Genomic DNA, 18,987 nt, shown 5'->3' on the forward strand with positions numbered 1-18,987 from the left:
GTTACCAAAGGGGAAACGTGGAGGGGGCAGGGATAAATTAGGAGCTTCAGATTAACACACACACACTACTATATGTAAAACAACAAACAAGGACCTACTGTATAGCACAGGAAACTCTACTCAATATTCTATAATAACCTACATGGGAAAAGAATCAAAAAAGAACCAATATATGTATATGTATAACTGAATCACTATGCTGTACACTTGAAATTAACACAACATTGTAAATCAACTATACTCCAATAAGTTTTTTTAAAAATTAAAGACAAAGAGAAATATTAAAGGCAACAAGAGATGGGCTTCCCTGGTGGCGCAGTGGCTGAGAATCCGCCTGCCAGTGCAGGGGACACAGGTTCAAGCCCTGGTCTGGGAAGATCCCACAAGACACGGAGCAACTAAGCCCGTGCGCCACAACTACTGAGCCTGCATGCTGCAACTACTGAAGCCCACACGCCTAGAGCCCATGCTCTGCAGCAAGAGAAGCCACCGCAACGAGAAGCCCATGCACCGCAACAAAGGGTAGCCCCCGCTCTCCACAACTAAAGAAAGCCCGTGCACAGCAACAAAGACCCAACATAGCCAAAAATAAATAAATAAGTAAAAATAATTTTAGAAAAGCAACAAATAACATACAAGGGAATCCCCATAAGGTTATCAGCTAATTTTTCAGCAAAAACTCTGCAGGCCACAAGGCAGTGGCATGATATATTTAAAGTGATGAAAGGGAAAAACCTGCAACCAAGAATACTCTACCCAGCAAGGCTCTCATTCAGATTCAATGGAGAAGTCAAAAGCTTTACAGACAAGCAAAAGCTAAGAGAATTCAGCACCACCAAACCAGCTTTATAACAAATGCTAAAAGAGCTTATCTAGACAGAAAAGAAAAGGACAAAACTAGAAGATAGAAAATCACGAATGGGAAAGCTCACCGGTAAAGGCAAACATACAGTAAAGGTAGAAAATCATCCACACACAAATATGATTTGAAAACCAGCAATCGAGAGGAGAGTACAAATTCAGGATATTGGAAACGCATTTCAAATTAAAAAACCAGCAACTTAAAACAATCTTGTATATATATAGACTGCTATATCAAAACCTCATGGTAACTGCAAACCAAAAATCTATATGGGAATAACCTTCTGTTTAAATTATTATTTATTTATTTATTTTGGCCACACTGCACGGCTTGCAGGATCTTAGTTCCCCAACCAGGGATTGAACCTGGGGCCATGGCAGTGAAAGCGCTGAGTCCTAACCACTGGACTGCCAGTGAACTGCCAAAGATACTTTTCCTATTTAAATCTCTTTAAAAGATAAGTGACTGTTTATAAAGAAAACAACAGTATATTGAGGATTTGTAACAAAGGCAGAAATAACTATGACAATAGCTCAAAGCCTGGGAGGAGAGAAATGAAATATGCTGTTGTAATATCAAACATGAAATGGCATAATATCACTTGAAGGTAGACTGAAAAGTTAAAACTGCATATTATAAACCCTATGGGACTTCCCTGGTGGTCCAGTGGTTAAGACTCCAGGCCTCCACTGTCAGCGGCACAGGTTTGATCCCTGGTTGGGGAACAGAGATTCCCACATGCCATGCGGCGTGGCCAAAAAAAGTGTATACCATAAACCCTAAAACAACTACTTAGGGCTTCCCTGGTGGCGCAGTGGTTGAGAGTCCGCCTGCCGATGCAGGGGACTCGGGTTCGTGCCCTGGTCCGGGAGGATCCCACATGCCGCGGGGCGGCTGGGCCCGTGAGCCATGGCTGCTGAGCCTGTGCTCCGCAACAGGAGAGGCCACAGCAGTGAGAGGCCCGCGTACCACAAAAAAACAACTACTTAAATAATACAATAAACAGTAATAACTAATAAGTCAACAAAAGAGGTACAGTGGAATTATAAAAAGTATCCAAAAGAAAGCAGAAAAAGAGAAAAAAAAAGAGAAAATTATATATTTAAACCCAATCATATCAATAATCACACTAAATGTAAATGGCCTATACACCTCAATTAAAAGATTGTCTGAATGGACCCAAAACCAAGACAAAAAACAATGAAAAAAACCCCAACTATATGCCATCTTTGAGAAACCCACTTTAAATATATAGATACAAATAGGAATAAAAATAAAAGGATGGAAAAGATGTACTGTGCTAACACTAAGGCTAAGGACTGTTAATATTATTAAGATTGCTATATTAATATCAAAGTGTACTTCACAGCAAATATTACGAAGAATACAGAATGTCATTTCATAATAATAAAGGGGCCAATTAAACAAAGGCACAACTATCATAAGTATTTACACATGTAATAACAGGACTTGAAAATAATGGAACAGAAATTATAGAACTATAAGAAAAACAGACAATCCTCAATTATAGTAAGAGATTTCCTACTCAATAATATATAGAACAAGTAAACAGAAAATCAGTAAGTATATAAAGGCTTGAAAAACACTATCAACCACTGTTGACCCACCTGCCATTTATATAACATTCATCCAACCAAAACAGAATGCACATTCTTTTCAAATACATACAGAACAATCATGGCCTGGAGAATATTCTACGGACACAAGAAGTCTCAATAAATTTTAAAAGATTCAAGTCATACAGAGTATGTTCTCTGACCACAGTGAAATTAAAAACAGTAACAAAAACAAATCTGGAAAACATCCAATATTTGGAAACTAGATTACACACTAATAAATAGCCCATAAGTCAAAGAAGAAATCAAAGTTCTTTAAACTGAATGAAATGAAAAGACACATCAAAAGTTTGTGAGATGCAGGTAAAGCACTTAACAGTTATATTAAAAAAGAAGTCAGATCTCAAATCAGTGACCTCAACTTTGACCTTAAGAAACTAGGTAAAGAAAAAATTAAGCTCAAAGTAAGCAAAAGAAAGGGAGTGATAAAAATCAGAATAGGAAATCAATGAAATGGAAGCAGAAAAACAGTAAAGGAAATCAATGGAATCAAAGTTGATTTTCTGAGATCAATATAGTTGATAAATCTCTAACCCAGTAGTTGCCCTGCTATGGCCCATAATCCAGCTACCTGCTTTTGTAAATAAAGTTTTATTCACCCATTCATTTGTGTATTGTCCATGGCTGTGTTCACTCTATAACAGCGTTGTTGAGTACAATAAGTTCCGTACAAATGAATGAGTTCCATTCCGAGAGTGAGTTCGTAGGTGCAACAAAAGTTAGCCTAGGTACCCAACTAACACAATCGGCTATATAGTACTGTACTGTAATAGGTTTATAATATTTTTCACACAAATAATACATAAAAAAACCCACAATAAAGAAAACATTTTTAATCTTACAGTACAGTGCCTTGAAAAGTACAGTAATACAGTGCAACAGCTGGCATACAGAGGCTGGCATCGAGGGAACAGGCAAGAAAAGTTACTGACTGGAGGAGGGAGAGGAGGTGGGAGACGGTAGAGCTGAAGGATTGCCAGCAATAGGAGACGTAGGGCAAGCTGCTATTTCACTCATGCCTGACGTTGATTGCACAGGTTCTGGTTCCTTGCTGGATTCAATTCTATCTACCCTCCTGAGAAAACAATCCAGTCATGTCTAGCTCCTTTTTTTCTCATCATAGGTGACACGGTAGCACTGGATTGCATTTTGAATGGCTGCTGTAACCTTCGTGTACCGTTCTACATTCGGTTCCTGTGCCTCAAAAACTAACAGTGCCTCCTCAGAAAAAGAAAATTCCCTTGCCATTTCCTGTGTCGTGAATCTCTTCGGTTCTTCATTTACTTCTTCTTCCTCTTGTCTCTCTTCGTCCTTTCTCTGGGCCTCCAATTCCTTGCGCGTCTTAGCAGTAGCAGCTACATTACCGCTGCTTTTACGCTTGCTTCTAGACATCCTGGGCTTGAAATAAAGATACTGTACTACTGTACTCTATACAGTACTGTACAGTACACAGAAACACAGCCACTTGTAGACGATGGACACACGTGACAATGTACACCAGACACATGAACTAACTTACATGACTGGACATGCAAACTCACGTTTGCATCTTTGAAAGTTCGCAACTTGAAGGTTGGTATGTAGGGGGCTTACTGTAGTTGAAATACACACAGTATAGCCTGCAAAACCTTAAATATTTACTATTTGGCTTTTATCAAAGAAAAATTTGGACATCCCTGCTCTAGCCAAACACATTAGGAAAAGAGAAAAGACACAAATTATCAACAAACGAAATTAAAGAGGTGACATCACTACAAACTTTACAGATATTTTTTAAATAATAAGGGAATATTATGAATACCTTATGTTAATAAGTTAAACAACTTATTGAAATGGACAGATTCCTTGAAAGACACAAACCATCAAAGTTCAGGAAGAGGAAATAAATAGGGAATTCCCTGGCGGTCCAGTGGTTGGGACTTGGCGATTTCACTGCCATGAGCCTGGGTTCCATCCCTTTTTGAACCTACACCCACTGCAATGGAAGCATGGAGTCTTAATCCCTGGACGACCAGGGAAGTCCCCCTTTTTCTTTATCTCAGTATAATTCAGACCTGGATTCAAGTCCCAGCTGTCATGAATTAGCTGCATAGCCTATGCAAGTCACTCCTTTCCACATAAGAAATTGGGGCAATTCTTCCTACCTTTCCCACCCCCACTAGGTTGTTGAAAACAAATGAGCTCAAAATGACCTAAGGTACTAGATGGTCCAGGGCAAAGTATGAGGTGCTGAGGGGTAATGAATAATGCTGCTAAGGTTCAACAACTCTCAGGACTGAGGCTTCTGAGGAATCTGCCTTCCTCTCTTCAGCTGGAGGCAGCCCCCAGCCCACCCCAAATCATCCCCAGAGCTGCAGCCACCTGTCAGTTTCCTCCAACTCCAGTAAAAGAGAAAACTATACCTTGAATGTCTGGCACTCTGAGAAGGATGATGCTGGATCTGCTGGGGTTCCAAGAAGCACAGAGAAAACCTAGCTCTGCTCACCTTCCCCCATTCTTCAGAGTGGACTCCAGTCCACTCTCCCTAAGGTCTCCAAAGAGCACACAGGAGAAGGAACCACAAGACTCAGCTGAACTCCAAGTACAAACTTTATTTCTATCACAAGGATGTTAATAATTATAATAATAATAATAACAGTAAAATAAAAAGAGGGGGAGGGGGCTCTGATACTTGGTTTTCAGAGCAAGCCATGAGCTTAGGCCTCACTCCTGATTAGCGCAGAGCCCAGCATGGCCCTGGAGGGGACAGGGAGCCCCCGGCCTTTCCCATCAGAAGGCAGTGAAGGCAAAGGAGCCATGCTCCCCATCAGAAACAGAAGGCAGTGATGCCAAATGCCAAAGAAGCAGATTAAAACAAAGCCTGTACATAGTCCGCTCACCTGTGGCTCAACTCATCTCCAAACCTCGTTCCTAACACATATTGCAACTGGCCTGAACACTTTACCAAAGCTCCTCCACGCACACCAGAGGCCCAAATTCTAGAGTGAGGATGGGCAGTACACAGGAGAAGATATCCAAAAGTTCCCCAATTTAGGCCACCACAGGAGGCGTATCACCTCACTGGTGGGGACCAGGTTTCCAGAACCCTCCCTCTTTTCACCAGGACCACACAGCACCATGAAGCAGTGGTGACAGCATGTCAAAAGATGAAGCCCTGGTGGGCCGAGAGGCCATAACTTATGCTGCCAAAAGGCAGCAGCTAAAGCTGAAACATTCTCAACAGCCTCCCTGCTAACCCTCCCTCAAACCCCCAAACTCCCACAGCACAATCTCAAAAGACACAAAATGGCCATAGCCTAGAAAAAGTTACATCTGTCAGATGGCCCCTACCCACAGAGCCCAAGGGGCGGGGCTGCACCATGGCAAGTTGTGCAGGAAAGATGGAACCGATGCGCAAGTTCCCTGCAGACACTGTTACTCCTCTTCCTCTTCCTCCTCTGCATCCCCAGCTCCCTGCTGCTTGGAGGGTTTTGCCTGTTGAACAATAGAACACAGACGAAGTTTACATAGAAAGTAAGAAAGCAGCACTCCTCCTGAAGAGCGCCAGAAATGTCAGGCTTCTATGGAAGCCTCCTCATCAAAAGCAAAAGAACAGTCCTCAGCCACAACCGGCCTGTTGCCCAGCTGCTTCTGACTTCAAGAACCATACCAGCCCCCCCATTTCTGAGTCCTCAATGAGCATTCTGGGCTGGATCCTGCTCACCTTTGCAGTTCTGCTGCGGTAGCTGGCGGTCGTGGGGGTGACCCGGGGGTTCCTGCCACCTTCACTCCTGCCATTGAAAGAGAAGGATTGGAAACTAGTTCCCGAGATGCCCCGAGCAAAAGTCAGAAAACTCAGAACAGAACAGCTGGAACCAGACAAAAGCAGCTCTCCAGTAGCAGATAAAACTAATGAATAAAAAACCACACAGGGGCTTCCCTGGTGGCGCAGTGGTTGAGAGTCCGCCTGCCGATGCGGGGGACACGGGTTCGTGCCCCGGTCCGGGAAGATCCCACATGCCGTGGAGCGGCTGGGCCCGTGAGCCGTGGCCACTGAGCCTGCGCGTCCAGAGCCTGTGCTCCACAACGGGAGAGGCCACAGCAGTGAGAGGCCCGTGTACCGCAAAAAAAAAAACAAACCACACAGAGCAAAGGAACATTTTGAATCAGGCCATGATACAAGCGAAGTCCACACTTCCACGTTCTCCTGAGCCACCCACAAGCTCCACTCCCAGGCTACTGATTCTCACCTTGTTCCATATCTCCCTGAAGGCCCACGGGGGAAAGAGGGCACAAGGTTTTCTGGGTAGAGACTTTGAGCGGAGTGAACCACTGGAACGTGCCCAGGAGCCAGGGCCCCATTATGGCTGTTTCGATTGTGCCCCTGGATGCCCTGGCTGTCTAAGTTGTTGAGCTTCAGAGCACGAGGAGGGCTGGGCTGGCACCCAGGTCTGGGGCCTGATGTGGATGTTGTCAGGTGGTTAGAAGTAGACGTCATATTGTTAGTGGGTCTGCTGGCAGGGAGAGGATAGGTGGGCCCTTTGGCCATTTCCTGCTTGATATCATCCATGTAACCAGAAGACAGGTCTCCTGAGAAGAGAAAAGAGCACCAGCTTTAGGGAAAAGGCTGCTCTTGCTATTAGTGCTGGATTCGGAGCAGGAACAAAAGATGCTGGATAAAAGATGACTGCCTCGCCCCTAAAGGATGCTGAAACCATGTCTCCAGGACAGGGTTGGGAACATTAATCCACACTGTACACTTACCGCCTAAGTCCTCACTAACTAGTCAACAATGGTGCACAAGCAAACTTTGAAGAATCATTTCTAATTGGCTTTGGGCTTCTAATGGCAACTGGGTTTCAAAAGCAATTTTACTTGCCTAGTTGTGAGACTATTACATAATAAGAATACTGATAATAAGTTTGATTACCCTACTCTAGTTGAGCATATTTCAACTAGAAGCAGGGGCCCAGGGCAGCCACAGTAAGGCTGAAAATTATCTTCCAATCATCCACTAAGTGTACTGACAGGGACCAGCGGCTGAATAAGCACTGACTGATATGCATAGCTCATGGCTGTCCCCAAAGCCATTACCCTATAAAGCTACACACCCGAGACACCTGAGTCTAACACAGGACCACAGCTAGCCCCAAGGGAGTCCCCAGTGAGCTCGTACTGTGCTTGTTAATTTGGGATGAAGATAAAACCCATTTTAGAGTAGCAGATGAGAAGTGGGAAGCAGGCCCACGGCAGCAGCAGACCTGCAGCCTTGGCTCAGCCCTGGCTAATACCCTGGTGTCTGACACGCCTCTTGGGTAGCTCTGGTGAAGTCTGTCGAGGCTGGAGATCCTGACTAGGAATCCCCTCCGACATGTGGTTGTTTGCTGTAGCTGGGCGTTGGTCACACTGGTCCTAACAAGAAAAACCAGAATTAGTACCTCTGGACTGAGTCATTCCTCGGAGAGGGAGCAGTGGGAGGAGAGGAAGGAACAGCAGGTTGGGTGAACACACCTTATGGGGAGGCTGGCAGAGGGGGGGATGTCGATGGGACAGGATGACTTTGACAACCACTGAGAGGAAGGGCCTGGGACTAAGAGGAAGCACACCTGGAACAGAGCAATCATTCCAACTAGCACTGACAGAAGCACTCTCTGATTTGTGCAGGGATGAAAGAAGGGCTGGTCTTAGGAGCTCAGAAAAGCATGTCTACATTTTGACCAAAGTATTTGCACCAATGCTTATTTTGTAGTCTCCCAAGGAGACAAAAAGCAGTGACTTATCTACTGCTTGATCCAAAGGCAAAAGTCTTTATTACAGAAATGAAATGTGTGGTGTTCTAGCAACAGCTAGCTATAGGGCATTGATTACAGAAATGCCCCTGAAATACCTTCAGTGTTAGCTCCCACAACAAACAAGATGGGGCAGAAAACGTTATCTTCCACTAAGATGCTGGCATCCTGGACTGCAAAAGCTGAAAAAGGACTTCAGATTACCTAGTTAAACTCCTTCATTTACAGATGTCCCCAGTGAGGGAATGGGACCTATCTTAGGCCAACCATATGGCAAAGCTAGAATTAGATCCCAGTCTCCTGGAATGCAAGACACAAGTGCCACCCCAACAGGAAGAACCCACCTAGTCAAAAGTAGTAATTGTCGATGACCTCAGGGAAATGCTTTTCTAAACCCTCTGGTAAGTCCTCCATGCCTACTTAAATGGAATCCTGGCTCCTTGGGCCACAGCTAGTGATGGGATGGTTTCCACTGTCAGAAGGCAGAGAAAGTCCAAAGGCCTGAGGTACTTTATACCTCAGACAGCTCACAAAACAGGACATGGCCGGTAGCCAGATCAGGTATGCACACAACTTAAAGGCCAAAGAGGCATTCTTGGCTCTAAAAGCCTCAGGTTCACTCAGAGGATCAACAGGATGGAAGAAGTGGACAGGTCCTCCAAGTGTTCTTACCTGGTGATGGAATAGCACCTCCTCTTCCAGCTGGACCCCACAGAATTCACAGGGGATGATGATGCTGTCCTCCACAGGAGGTGAACTGCTCAGGCCCATCAAAGAGTCTAACTGGTTACTTGCAGCCTGCTGCATCAACTTCTGGAAAATGACATCAGGGTCCTCCACCCCTTTGGGAGAAGCATTGCCCACACTGATCGGAGGTAAGGCACATGAAGGGTTACAACTTGTCTGTCTCAAAAAACATAGGTTAAAAAAAAAAAAAAAGCAGAGGTTAAGGAACAAACTAAATTCTGAAAATATTTTCCAGAAGTCACAAAATTTTAATAATGTTTAATATTGGGGAGAGGGACTAAAAAGGGTCAGAGGAACACAGATGGAACACTCACTTTGCTTTTATTTTAAACATTTCTGTACTGTTTTAATTTTTTTTACTGTGTTTATGTGATTATTCTTTTTAAATTAATTTGAAAAGATTCAAGATTTTTCCCAGTCATACAGTAAGAGAGGCCCAAATATTCTTTGTTATCCCTATTAATGGATTTTCTCATGCTACTCCCAAACCAAATACTAGATGCATTCAGATGCTGTATTGTTCCACTTAAGGGGGGAATGCATGTTCCACCCAGAGCACAGGGACTACTTAACAGCTATGGAAGTGCCAGACTAGGCCAACCCAAATCAGACAGTAAGTGTTGAGGGGAAAAGTGGCTCCCTCCATCAGTGGAGCCACTCTTCAAACACAAAGGCTACTCTCTAATCATTCCTAAATAGCACAAGAACCTTCAATCATTCAAAATACCTGACACCTTTCATATACCAGGCATTAAGAGATTCCAGAAACTAAGAAAACCCAGAACCTGTTCTCAAGGAACTCAGCCGAGTGGTGCAGACCAACAGGGGATCAGCAAGATGACACCACAGGGTGAGGGTAACAGGCTAAGAGAGCTGTGGGCACAGGACTTGCGGGGAGCATGCAGGTGGGACCTCTGGCCTAGCCTTCAGAGCGTTCCACAGGATGGTTTCCTGAAATTCATGTCTGAATTGAGTCTATGAGTGAGGGGTGTATTAAGGAAGTGGGGTAGCTGGCAGAAAAGTAAAGTGCAAAACAGATCCCTGACCCTCCCGGGAACCGCAAGGACTTCAGTATGGCTCCAATAAATCAAATGTACCATGAGATGAGACCAGATTACAAGATGGTCAGTAGAGATGTACACTATCACCACAGAACGGAGTCAGCAACTGGGCCTGCTGGTGTAAATGTTACTTTGCCCAAGAGGGAATGAGGCTGAGTTCTCATGCCCACATGTCAGTCACCCCAGGGTTAAAAACACAGTTGCTACTCCTATCACAGGAGTTGTATTAAAATAGTTTGCTCAAGATCTCGTGTGGCCTGCAACACCAATAGGGCCTGCACACATTCCTCCCTAAAGCTTAAAGCCCTCAGGTAATTCACAACACACCTGATGGTCAATCAGCAGTTCCTCTGGGTAGAGCTCCTCACAAAATTCACAAGGCAACATGGTCTCATCAGCTGCACCTAGGTATCAGGCCACACAGTCAGACTCGAACAAAAACAAACCTGATTCTACCTTTTATCCCCCCTGGGGGGTTTGATAGGAAAGTCTGATTTCCTTTGCAATTTCTTAGACATAGCAATTTGTGGGGCTGAAAATCCTTGAAGGGCAACTATTTAAGAGACAAACCCTAAGCAAAAAACCTGCACTACAGAAAGAGATTTACTTGTCACCATTTCCTGAGAAGCAGTAAAGTAGTAGTTTACCCACTACTCCAATTAAGGAAGAAATTTAAATGTGTCATAACCCTAGTCAGTAATCTAAAAACCTCCTGTGCATTATTTCAATCCTCAGGAAAAATGTTATGAAGTAGATCCACATGACCCTCATTTTACAGATGAAGAAACTGAGGCTTGGATATTACTGGAAGACAAATATCCTGAGAAGAAAAACCCTCCCAGTACAAAATATAAACAAAAGATGCTGAATAAAAGTAACTTAAATGAGAAAATATTGGGTTGGCCAAAAAGGTCGTTCAGGTTTTTCCATAAGATGTTACAAAAACCCAAAAGAACTTTTTGGCCAACCCCAATAAATAAGAGTAATTTTAATCCCAGGCATCCCAAAACACAACAGCCTCAGTCAGACTGTTGAACAAGGGAGGGTGAACGATGCGAGGAGGTAAGGAAACTTGCCTAACTAAGTTTTGGCTCTACATAGAAGAGAGAAAAATCTCTACTAAGGAACAGTAACCAGGGTTGGGCCTTTAAGTGGGTTTGAGTAGAGAATCTACATTTATGTTTTTACAAAATTCACATTTATGGTTTTAAGAAGCCCAGGCCAAAACTTCAATTTAAAATTATTCCAGTCAGTAGTATCCCCAGGAGCCTGCTAGAAACATATATAAATACCCTCAGAGGAACACACCAGAAAACTTAACGTTAAAACACACGCACGCACACACGCACACACGCACGCACACACGCACACACGCAGAGGGAAGCAGCAAGCCACCGTTGAGAGTCAGTAGAAATAGCAAATAGCAAAAAATAGGCTTTAGGTATATTTTCAGACACAATAGAAAACAAGTATTTTTAACATGTTTAAAGATATGACAGGGACTTCCCTGGTGGTCCAGTGGTTAAGACTCTGCGCTCTCAATGCAGGGGCCTGGGTTCTATCCCTGGTCAGGGAACTAGATCCCACATGCCGCAACTAAAGATCCCACGTGCCACAACTAACACCTGGTGCAGCATGCATGCAAGAATGAATGAATAAATAAGTAAATGACTAAATTAATGAATGAATAAATAAATAAGAGTTGGGAAAAGCAAATGAACAAAATTTAAAAAAAATTCTATCTCATGAAAAACTTTCAATTTTATATAAATTGTTTAGTGTAAGACTTTAAAAAACTGTAGAGACAGAGGCTAGTGTAGAGTAAACAAACATACCCCTTATGTCATTCAGAGCACCGGGACCTTCATGGGACTGGTCTGCCTCACATATGACCCTCCAGAAGTCCTGCTCTGCCAAGCTGGGGGCCCGGCCTTCATTTTGCAGACTTAGGGCCAACATGAAATCCAAGTTTGCACTGTCTTCACCACCCTCTTTGAGGGTCTGTCGGCTTCTATTCCTTTCCTGCCTTTCTTGTTCTTCCACTGGGGAAGAAAAAAAAAGCCAGTATTCAAGAAACGTTAAAGATGGTGCCATCCCTTAGTTCAAGTCCATGCCTAGCAAATATTCAAGGTTTATAGGAATCTGTGCAGGAACAAAAGAGGCCCAGCCCTTCAGTGCTCATGGGACTCCAAATGTTAAGTCTGCCATGATAAAAGCTTCATTATTCTTTTATTAATAAACAATATTAATGAGCTATAACTATGAGATAGGCACTGTGCTAGGCATTTTATATGTATTTTCTGCATTATAGCAGGATGGCTTAAAGCATGGGGTCAGATTGCCTGAATTCAAATCCCAGCTCTACCACTGACCCACCCTCATAAAACTGTTGTGAGAACTAAATGAGTTAATACATCTAAAGCACTTTGTAAATGCCTTTAAGCACACAGGGTATACTCAGTAAGTGTCAGCTATTAACAGCATTGTCATCCATCAACCCTAACTGTCATCCAACAAAAATCCAATAGCAAAGAGGTTCTGTTATTCCAATCTATAGGATAGTTAAGTATTCTTCCTTATGTTACCCAGCTACAATCAGGTTTCTATAATTAAGATCTATTTGGCTCCAAAGCCCTGTTCCCACCAGCCCTAAGATCTGATACCATTCCAGTTTTCTAATCCCAAACACAACTCACATAGATTATTCTGAATTGGAAACTGGGCTGTCATGCTCCTTTGGTTGGTGGTTCTACTTTGGAAAAGTTCTGATTCAAAGGCTCTCAGGGGCCTTCGAGGGAGCCTCATGGGTGGGTCCAGAGCCTCAATTTGTCTGAGTTGGGATGCAATCCAGATACCATCTTGACCCCAAGAATCATCATATGCATTAGGCGGCATGGCAACCTCATCTCTCTTTTCCTCCACATCTCTCCCACAAACTTCAGGGTGAGTCTTCAGATCTTTCACCAGGACATTGCGCCCACAGTTGCCACATAACTCTGTCCGGGCACCACAGTAATCTTCATGGTCTTTCAGTTTGAGAACAGAAAGTTCCAAATCACAGTGCTGGCAAAGGGCAAGTCGTAGAGGACACTCAGTCTCCTGCAAAACAGAGTAATGAGGCAGTTAATATGTGAATCTAAGAGAGGCCATGTTTTATAAAGTACAGGGCAAGGAAAGTAAAAAGTATTTACAAAAATATTCTCTTCCAACCCTAGCTTTGCCTGCCATGGTTTTCTATGTATTTAAGAGTCACCCCTTCCCTCTTTGTCCTGCCACCAAGTTCTACAAAGGAAAAGAAAGTCTTATAAGGAATCTACTCACTCAGCCACCCTACCATCATTTTGTGCACACATTACAAAGTAACCCAAAATCAGCCAGAGAAGCCAAGGAGCAAATAGCAAAAGCACAGCAATTCATATATGCTTGTCAAAGCTCCCCCAGACCAATTTCCCCTTACTACTCCGATTTAAGTACCTGGCAATGAAGAAAAGGGTTTGTCCTTTAGAAAGACACTGATTTTTCAAATCTGCACATTTGTATACAGCACTGGCTTTTTTTTTTTAATTAATTTATTTTATTTTTGGCTGCGTTGGGATTTTGTTGCTGTGTGTGGGCTTTCTCTAGCTGTGGCGACCGGGGGCCACTCCCTGTTGCAATGCGCGGGCCTCTCATTGTGGTGGCTTCCCTTGTTGCGGAGCACGGGCTCTAGGCACTCAGGCTTCAGTAGTTACAGCACGTGGGCTCAGTAGTTGTGGCTCACGGGCTCTAGAGCGCAGGCTCAGTAGCTGTGGCGCACAGGCTTAGTTGCTCCACGGCATGTGGGATCTTCCTGGAACAGGGCCCAAACCCATGTCCCCTGCATTGACAGGCGAATTCTTAACCACTGCGCCACCAGGGAAGTCCAGCACTGGCTTTAAATTGACCAAATAAGTCAAGAATCACCAATGAAGATGACCCCAAGAATGTGAATGTATTAAGCAGATGAAGGACAAAACTTTTATACTTAATTTGAAATTGCCACTAAAGCACTAAATAATTAATATTTCTTTAAAAAGATATGAAAGAATATGTTACTATGATATGGACATTCGAAAACTTGGGAACTTAAACTCAGAACTTTCATATAACATCACTTCTAAAGTTTAGACACTTTATAACCACTGTGTCAAAGAGCAAAATTTCTTTTCATACAAATTAAACCCAAGTTTTATTCTAAATGATACTTCAAACATTTTTCACATTGTTTGTATATGCATGGAATATCTCTTACAGAAAACATAAGAAACTGACAAAGAGTGCTTAGGAATAGGGGTGGAAGAGAGATAATTTTTATATATACGCTTTTGTGGCTTTAAAATTATATACCATGTAGCTATAATATCAATTCAGAAAGATGTTTTTTTAAAGAAAAGTTTTTTATCAGATAAATGCCACTGATTTAAGTTACTCAAAAGCAAGAGCAAATAATTGCTGGCACACACCACATAATATAAAAGTACTTTGTTAACAACCCTAAAAATTGTTAGTAACTCACAAGAACAGCAAATAAAGTGTCAACATTTTTTTTTAAAGAATTTTTTTTAACTCTTTAATCTGTGGTCTACAACTGTCATAGCCTGACTTGCAGGAATGTTAGGAAATACTTTGTACTTGTACCTTTATAATGATTGGTGTTATCACCATATGACTCCCAGAAACAGCTGGGAGAAAAAGGAGAAGAGGGGGACAATTGATTGGAGTTGTTTTATGCAGCAAGTAGATGTTAAGAGCCAAAGAAATACTTATTATTATTGTTAATATGACCTTAATCATAACCCCCCTTTCGCTGGTGAGGCCTAGTAAAACGTAAGTCAAATGCTTAGAAAAAATAATGACAGTAAGAGTGCTAAATTATTTATGAGATGTTTATCTCTGAGTTGTGGGGTCATGAGTAGTTCTTTCTTTCTTTTTATATTTTCCAAGTTTTCTACATTGAATATGAATCACCTTTTAAAATTATAAATTAATAAGTTAATAGTTTTTTTAGATACATAGAATGAAATGCACAAATCATAAGTGCATACCTTGATGAATGTTTACATACATACGCACACTCTTGCATGACCACCAACTAAACAGTTGCTGGGATTTTTAACTGGTGAATAGGCTCATTCAAAAAAAAAAAATATATATATGTATATACATGTATATATATACACACACACATACTCATTCAACTACAGCCAATTTTATCTCAACTAGGGACCAAATGATATTCTCTCATCAAATGCTCTCTGAGAATTTCTTTGGGTATAAACAGCATGTCATCCAAGTGATCAAGAAGTCAAAATGAAATTATAAGATGTAAGGCAGGCTGTGTGCTAGAGGTCGTACCACACTGGCAATCCCAGGCTTGGTTTAGCACTCAAGTGAGCCTGCCAATAAACCCGAGGAGAAATGACTCGGTTCCAAAGGGAAAAAGGCTCTGAGGCTTGAGCATAAAGCACAGCAGCCATGCAGTCAAATCTGGCAGCAAACAAAGTCTCAAATAGGCTTTGAGAGGCAGTGTGCATGGAGCTGGTGGAGAACAAAGACTCAACAACACTGGCTTTCTGCTCTGCATGTGGCTCTGTAATCTCAATAGAATTGGCCCCATGGTAATTCACTGCCTTCATAGTGCAGGGCAACTAACCTCATGCTTCTTTAACTGCCTCTTCTCCAACTTCTTGTTACATTTGCAGGTCACCTAGGGTAAGAAGCAAGAATCAGTAAGTTATTTGTGACAACATGCTCACTTGCTATTACACAATAGCAAGTATAATCCATTTATTAACATCTAAGTACTTGGTGGTTCACCTGACAGTGTTCTGTAGCCATGTGAGTCTCCATGTCAGATTTGGGAAATGGTTCCTTGCAGATAGGACACATACAAATGTTCCTTTGACAGTGGATCTCATGGATGGTAAAGTTAAACACAGGAATTTCTTTTTTGCTATAGAAATAGATCAAAGAAAAAGGCAAGAATTACTGACATCTATGCCCAGAGGTATCACACAGAAATCTGTCCTGTCCAGTCTTTAGTCTCCATTACTTCTCTTTAGTGAGTATCTAGTGTATAAGCTCTTAACGACTGTTACTACCCCTGCTTTTCAAGAATTAACTCCTGAAGGTTTTGAGTCTCTGTGCAACACTCTGAGTTATCAGTGCTATGCACTATCTCTAAAAGCTCAGCCTCACTTTCTAGATGTCAGAGCTTATCACAACTAACAGCATGAAGTCAGATGCCAGGAAGAGCTAGCTGAGCTAGGCTTTTCCAAAACCATCCATGCCCCAAAGCACAATGATCCACTCCAGGATTATTTAAAAAACAGCCTACCATTTATTTTCACTCTCAGTCTCAGGTAGCTTTAATCTCAGTAGATTTTATTCCACTAAAATTCAAACCAAAAGGAGCAGATGCCAGCTTTGGGATCGTCAGTGGGGGAAGAGGAACTTGCCTCCTTTATGTCCAACGTGTCTTTCAAAGCAGGCTGGACGCTAATTGGGACCAAGCTCTGTGGCTGGGTTGGTATAAACTTCACTGCAGAAATGTACAAAAATGAAACCCTGAACCCCTCTCCCAGAGTACATATACACTCAAACTAGAGGCACATAATATTCAAAGGCCTTCCTTTCACTCATTTGGTTATGACTATTAGAAAGCTCCAATTTCACAGTCTAACTAAAGGATGCATTAAAAGAATGTGCCTGTAAGTATGTCACCTAGAATAAATTTTCAGAAAATAAAATACTGAACAGGATAAATACAGATAGTTACACAACAAATCTCTAATAACCCATTTTGCCTCTGAAGCTGAATACTATAGAAACCTTCTCCCACGTTAAGTTGTAGATAGCTTATTTCTTTTATAGTTTTTATCTTCATAGGCTAAGAAACATTTCAAAGTAGGATGAATGATGTGCCTCCAGCGACAGTCATACTCCCAATCTCAAAGACCAAGACACCAAAAAATGCAAATTCATTTTTATCCAAAGGTAGAACTATCAAGGCAGCTCTCATACCAAGACTGGAAGGTGATACAGAATAACAATCAAGTGTGAGAGACAGGAAGGAAACTCAAATGGATAAAGAGGGAAATGACGAACGTTTCAATACATTTAACTTCCCCTATTTCTCCAAAATTCCCAGCTTTCTAAGGAAACCACTGGTTTTAAATTAACCCAGCCTAAGTTTTTCAAAACTGTGGAATATTAAAATATACAGTGGAAGTTATCATCTAACTCTATTAAACTAATAAATATTAAAATCAGTCCCCCTATTAAAGATGTTATGAAACTAGTACTCTAAAATATTGCTAGTGGTAGTATAAAACCACTACTTTTCAACAGTCTATAGGACTTCCCTGGTGGCACAGTGGTTAAGAATCCACCTGCCATTGCAGGGGACATGGGTTCAAGCCCTGGTCCGGGAAGATCCCACATGCCGTGGAGCAACTAAGCCCGTGAGCCACAACTACTGAAGCCACCCGCACACTGCAACGAAGAGTAGCCCCCACTCCCGGCAACTAGAGAAAGCTCGCATGCAACATCAAAGACCCAACACAGCTGAAAATAAATAATCAATTAACTTAAAAATACTAATTAAAAAATTTTAAAAATAAATTGTCTACAAATGCATCTCTAGGACCATAAAATTATATGCTTAAAGAGTATTTAAAGACCCTGTAATTACATGTTAAAGACCCAGTAATTCCACTCTTGGGATTATGAAGATTATCATTAGTGTCATAAAATGGTAAAAAACTGAAAACCATTAAAAATATCTAAACTCTAAGGGAACAGCTAGTTAAATATGGTACACCAACAAAATGCAAGAAGCAAAGCTGTATCCTGATTGCAAATCCTATGTGCACAAATGCCACAAAAAATTAAAGCCAGTAACTACTGCTTACATTGCTGAGATTCTACATTCTTTTTTCATAATTTTGACAATAATTTTCTTTTAAAGTCAAGAAAATAAATGTCTACAGTTTTTATTTTACAGGGCTATTTTGACATAGAGCATTCTACATACATAATGCCACTAAAATTTTAGAATTAAAATATATTAAGGACCATAACATAAAGAAGCAAGAATCAAAAGCAGCTGTTAGGTAAGGTCACAGAGCATTTACTATTACACATTTTCACCTCTTGGGAAACCTTGAAAGAAAAAGATAAAAGCTATTTGCAACAGTTACATGAAACAGTTGCCTGATGGTTTTGCTTTCTTTTTAAATTTAACTGCCAAGGTAGTTCCGCCAAATGTACTAACCAGACAAAATACCAATATACTTGCTACCTACTTACAGATAAAATCAAGACATTCTAAGTGAGATAAATGAGAACACAATTCCATTCTAGATAAAACTGCTAAAAGCCCCAAGGAAGGACTAGCCAAGTTAGAGATGAAATTTCATTTTAGATAGAAATGAATGAAAGGCAAGCCAAGGCTTTCAGAAAAATCCCCAGTAGCCTTCCAAATGCTAAACACATCGAGCCATGCAAAAATAAAAAGTCAAAGCCTTCTAACACTGAAGTTTCTGTTCCCTAGACACAAACTCTCCCATTAATCGGACAATACAGTAAGAAAAGAGATAACATGCAAAAAACATCTTCAATCACAACAAACTATTCTTTTTACTGGCCCAGCAGATTTAATCGCAGCTCATATTTTGATGAGTACCTTAACTTTTCTTAAGGAACAACTGGAATATAACTCTAGAGACAAAATTTTAAAACCTGGAATTTAAACAGGGCTACTCAGACGAGAGGTTTGTGCTGGCTTAGTCAGCTTTCCATGCTAATCTGCTTTTTTTCTTTAAATAAATTGCTTTGGCTTTGAATAACCTTGTTTTCATTAGCTTTCCATTAACTTACTCCCCCCCCCCCCC

General features: G+C 41.7%; 1 protein-coding gene across 1 annotated transcript in view; it reads right to left on the reverse strand.

Moving 5' to 3' along the window:
- Nucleotides 1-5,913: 5,913 nt before the first annotated feature.
- Nucleotides 5,914-18,987, reverse strand: part of TRAFD1 (TRAF-type zinc finger domain containing 1) — a 16,318-nt gene continuing 3,244 nt past the window's right edge. Inside the window, exons 2-11 of the mRNA XM_007468588.1 lie at nucleotides 15,911-16,046; nucleotides 15,747-15,800; nucleotides 12,772-13,174; nucleotides 11,911-12,117; nucleotides 10,403-10,479; nucleotides 8,940-9,170; nucleotides 7,770-7,890; nucleotides 6,729-7,068; nucleotides 6,203-6,296; nucleotides 5,914-5,973 (exon numbers count right to left, since the gene is read on the reverse strand). Of these exons, the coding sequence (XP_007468650.1) occupies nucleotides 5,914-5,973; nucleotides 6,203-6,296; nucleotides 6,729-7,068; nucleotides 7,770-7,890; nucleotides 8,940-9,170; nucleotides 10,403-10,479; nucleotides 11,911-12,117; nucleotides 12,772-13,174; nucleotides 15,747-15,800; nucleotides 15,911-16,046 (1,723 nt within the window). The remainder of the gene's footprint in view (nucleotides 5,974-6,202; nucleotides 6,297-6,728; nucleotides 7,069-7,769; nucleotides 7,891-8,939; nucleotides 9,171-10,402; nucleotides 10,480-11,910; nucleotides 12,118-12,771; nucleotides 13,175-15,746; nucleotides 15,801-15,910; nucleotides 16,047-18,987) is intronic.

The sequence above is a fragment of the Lipotes vexillifer genome, unplaced genomic scaffold (genome assembly GCF_000442215.2).
Source record: "Lipotes vexillifer unplaced genomic scaffold, Lipotes_vexillifer_v1.1 scaffold573, whole genome shotgun sequence".
NCBI classification, from domain to species: Eukaryota; Metazoa; Chordata; class Mammalia; order Artiodactyla; family Lipotidae; genus Lipotes; species Lipotes vexillifer.